Source organism: Myotis davidii, unplaced genomic scaffold (genome assembly GCF_000327345.1).
Source record: "Myotis davidii unplaced genomic scaffold, ASM32734v1 scaffold546, whole genome shotgun sequence".
NCBI classification, from domain to species: Eukaryota; Metazoa; Chordata; class Mammalia; order Chiroptera; family Vespertilionidae; genus Myotis; species Myotis davidii.
This window is the reverse complement of record NW_006297836.1, coordinates 822,222-826,770: the sequence shown is the minus strand read 5'-3', so window position 1 is coordinate 826,770 and position 4,549 is coordinate 822,222. Positions and strand designations below refer to the sequence as shown.

The window sequence follows — 4,549 nt, the reverse complement described above, 5'->3', positions numbered from 1 at the left end:
ATTTACAGCTTGCTTCTTCCTGCGTCAGAGGGCCAGCCGGCCCTTCCTCACAGCCTGCCCGACAGATGTGGGACTTGCCCAGCTGGCGCCCACCGTCACGTAAGCTATGCAATTCCCCACGCTATCGCCCTGATTATACGTCCAGAGAAATCCCCGGCTAGGGTGCATTTGTGAACAAACAAGTTCCGTGAAAAAACAAGTTAAACTTTTTCGTCTTAGAAATTGAGAACATGATTATAAGAAATAAATCAATCAGAGGTGGATAGCAGAATGAACAGAGCTAAAAGTAAATTTATTTTGTTGGAAGAGTTAGCAAAATGATTCTCCTGGAATGTAATGCAAAAAGGAGTTTAAACATACTAGAAAGGTTACTGTACATGCAGGATAGTTCAAAGAGGTCCAATATCTGTTCACTGAGGGGTGCCAGTAGGAGAATGGCACATAGACTAATTTCTACTTATAGATAAGAGAACTACTAAATAAATATTAGGAAACTGAACTCATCATGCATTAAAAATACTACATAATAACCTCTTGGTATCAATCCCAGAAATAAAATAGTTAATTATAAATGCATTTATTAATGTAATTCAATACATTAATATTAAATGTAAATAGTTACATTATCAATTCATTGGGTAGAGAAATAGCATTTCCTAAAATTAAATGCCTATTCCTGATCAAAAGTTTTAGCAGTCTAGAGACAAAACGAAAGTTCTTTAACTTGACAATAAAAATCCAACAAGTATTCATAGTAAATGTCATTCTTATAAATTAAATATTAGAAGCATTTCATTTAAAATCAAGAACTAGCCCAGCTGGTGTGGCTCAGTGGTTAAGCATCGACCTATGAACCAGGAGGTCACGGTTCAATTACCAGTCAGGGCACATACCTGGCTTGATTCCCAGTGTGGGGTATGCAGGAGGCAGCCGATCAATGATTCTCTCTCACCATTGATGTTTCTCTCTCCCTTCCTTCCTCTCTGAAATCAATAAAAATATATTTAAAAAAATAAAATCACACGCAAAAAAAGACAAAAACTTACAATGGATACGATGATAATGATGACAGTAAGCTTGAGATTCTTCATACACATGGCTCGGGCAAGATTTCTGCTGGTTGTTCTGAAGGTAACAGACTAGAAAAAAACATGAATTGTTTGAACCCTGGCACTGACTATATGGTTGATTTGCAGCAATACCTCCAAAATATTTACTCTCATTCATTGTTTTGCCCCAGTGATCTTTACCCCTTCCCTCTCTTCCCCGGTAGAAACGGTCATTCATAATCATTAGTTCCCCAAAGCAGGATGCTGCCAGGTCTACGGTAAGCAGTATGAGCCCTCTTCACACCCCAGCAATGGGTTTAAAGTGAGCCATTACAGAACCCTGGGGTTTTTTATTCCTATATGGCACCACCCTTCCTCTAATTACCACGTGCTTTGATGAAAAAACTGTTATCCTTCTAAGACCTACTGTTAACCAATGTTCCTGTAAAATAGCAAACAAAATATTTAAATAGCTCTTACTATGTACCAGACACTGTCAGGCACTTTGCATACATTGCCTTATTTAAGCCTCAAAACATTATGAAGTAGGTACATCTCCATTTTACAGGTGATGACCGAGGCATAGTTAAGTAACTTTCCTAAGGTCACACAACCACGAAGAGGCAGAGATGGGATTCAATCCTAGGGAGCTGGACTCTAGAGCTTGTGCTATTAACTACTGTGATCCCGTGGCTGGTGAGCATGAACATGAGCGCTCACTGATCTGTTTCAAGGTGTAAACCTCCACTCTGCAGTTACATTTGTAATCATACAGATGAAAGTTGTAACTGATCTCTGCCCACTTGGTATTCACCATATATCCGTCATCTCCCTCACAACCTTCATCCACTAACCAGATGGAGAACGCCAAGACACACGTCACTGTAGCATAAGTAGGTCACGGGGACACACTGACTACTTTAAGGCTCAGTGGCCCTTCCCAATCCCTGCCTCTTGCTTGATATAAGGAAAGCTCAGGATGTCACAGTAGCCCAATCAATCAGTGTGGCTCAGTGGTTGAGTGTCGACCTATGAACCAGGAGGTCACGATTTGATTCCCAGTCAGGGCACATGCCTGGGTTGCGGGCTTGACCCCAGTGTGGGGCGTGCAGGAGGCAGCTGATCGATGATGTTTCTCTCTCATCAATGTGTCTATTTCTCTATCCCTCTCCCTCTCTCTCTAAAAAAATCAATAAAATATATTGATTAAAAAAACAAAGATGTCACAGTAAGCAAGAAAGTGACTGCAACTGTCCAGACTTCAGGATTCGTACTGGGTCATAAGTGGCCTGAAAATTTCTTTTTTCACGTTTTATAAAACCTACAGAGAACAGATTGGTATGTGCAGTTGAGGTGCTAACTGATGTAGGCATCAATCCAAAGCTTGAAAAATTGTTTCTGTAAACTGAGGAGGTTTTCCAAACCGAAGCTTCCTTAGTGGCTATTAATGGTTGTGGCTCTTTTTCTATGCCTCATTGTTATCCTCGTAATCATAATGTAATCACATAAATAGGTCAGAACAAAACACACTACAGTATGGAATTTAAGACATTTCCCCTTTAAGTTAGCCATCAACCGCTTCTGTACTTTACTTCCTGAAAAATACGATCATATCCTGTACTTACCGAATCCACGAGATTTTCTGTTTTATCTATCAATAGTTCCAATCTTTCTCCTCGCTGAGCTACCAGGTCTGAAAATGTTGGAAAAACGGAAAATAACATGTTTATATTAAAGACGTGCTATTTTTAATCTTTGCTTTAAGCCCAATCTGACTTTAATTATGGTTGGTCTGCTGGAGAGCTCACGTTTACTAGAGAAGCACTTCTATGTTTAATTAATAAAATATATTAGTAAAGCTTATCAACTGAAGTGGGGGCTGGCAAGTTTTTTTTTTTTCTGTAAAGGGGCCAGATGCTGAATATTTTAGGCTTTGTGGGCCAAACAGTCTCAGTCGCAATCACTCAACTCTGTCAGACAGGCAATATGTAAACAAATGGGCATGACTCTGTTCCAAGGAGACATTATGTGGAAAAATAGGCCAGATATGATCCATGGGATGTAGTTTCCAAACCCCTAAATTAAGAGTATAATCTGAGAGTGAAAAAAGACACTGTTAAAGTGAGTGTTGGACACCGCGAGAACTGTGGTTTGAGGAGCTCCACAGACCCTCTCTCCAACAGAAGTCTGTATCTGGCAAAAATTATACAACAGCCCAGCTCAGTGGTTGAGCGTCAATCTATGAACCAGGAGGTCATGGTTCGATTCCCAGTCAGGGCACATGCTGGGGTTGCAGACTTGATCCAGTGGGGGGGGCATGCAAGAGGCAGCCGATCAATTGTTATCTCTCATCATTGATGTTTCCATCTCTCTCCCCTATCTCTCCCTCTTTGCCCTCCTCTCTGCAATCAATAAAAATATATTTAAAAACAAACAAACAACAACAACCATTTAAAGTCTCGAGCCCTGGCCGGTGTGGCTCAGTTGGCTGGGGATCGTCCCTAGCACCAAAAGGTGGTTGGTTCGATTCCCATCAGGGCACATGCCCAGGGTGCAGGTCCTTGGCTGGTCAGAGTGCATACCAGAGGCAACTGATCAATGTTTCTCCCCCACATTGATGTTTCTCTCTCCTTATCCCTCTCCCTTCCTCTCTAAAACAAATAAAATATATTTAAAGTCTTTGAAAACTGTGACTGTCCTAAGGACATAACCAAATGAAGAAACATTTAGACAAGAAAAAAATCAACAAATTCTCAGTAAGAACAGTGAGAGTCTACGGCATTTGAGCTATTACCTGCTCCATACGTCACTCAGCTCAGGGAGATGGAGGCTCTACTTCTGGCAAGTAAAGCCTGGGGATTGTCTTTCTCCTCAGGCCCCAGGCAAAGACTACACTCTCTCCCCAGGAGGGGGTAGTAGGGGCAAGTCATCACCCTTTCTCCTCCCACCCTGCCCCATCTAAGGCTTAACGATGCAGAAGCTCTACTCTGGCAAAGCATGATGGAGAGGTCTAGGGCTCCAGTCGTCTACCTAGCCCCCACCACACAGGTCAGAAGCTCTACCTCAGGTGGCAGGCCAGGAATACTGGACCTTGAGTGTCCCTGCCCCAACTCACTCCCATGCTGGGAGAGGCAAGCCAAGAAGACCAGGGTTACCCAAGACTCCATAGATAGAGCAAGTGTGTCCCTCCCAGAGAAGCAGTTACTGTCCTTCCCATTGATTTCAAAAAGGAAGGGAGAGGGAGAGAGAGATAGAAACATTAGTGATGAGAGAGAATCATGACCGGCTGCCTCCTGCACGCCCCTCACTGGGGATCGAGCCCGCAACCGGGGCACGTGCCCTTGACCAGAATCGAACCCGGGACCCTCAGTCCGCAGGCCGACACTCCATCCACTGAGCCAAACCAGCTAGGGCAAGAGCACAGGTTTTATTTGGAGCAGAGTGTGGGGAAGTGCAAGCCTAAGAGTGCTGTCAAAAACAATAGACATTTTAGCCTGGCC

The 4,549-nt window shown here is 43.0% G+C and overlaps 1 protein-coding gene across 2 annotated transcripts in view; it reads right to left on the bottom strand.

The window, feature by feature from the left end:
- The window catches only part of VAMP7 (vesicle associated membrane protein 7), a 38,223-nt gene that overhangs the window by 3,223 nt on the left and 30,451 nt on the right, over window positions 1-4,549 (bottom strand). Inside the window, exons 6-7 of one of the 2 annotated variants that reach the window (XM_006773704.2) lie at window positions 2,675-2,742; window positions 1,047-1,139 (exon numbers count right to left, since the gene is read on the bottom strand). In XM_006773704.2, coding sequence (XP_006773767.1) covers window positions 1,047-1,139; window positions 2,675-2,742 — 161 coding nt within the window. The remainder of the gene's footprint in view (window positions 1-1,046; window positions 1,140-2,674; window positions 2,743-4,549) is intronic. The other variant, XM_015570460.1, reaches the window with a different exon arrangement.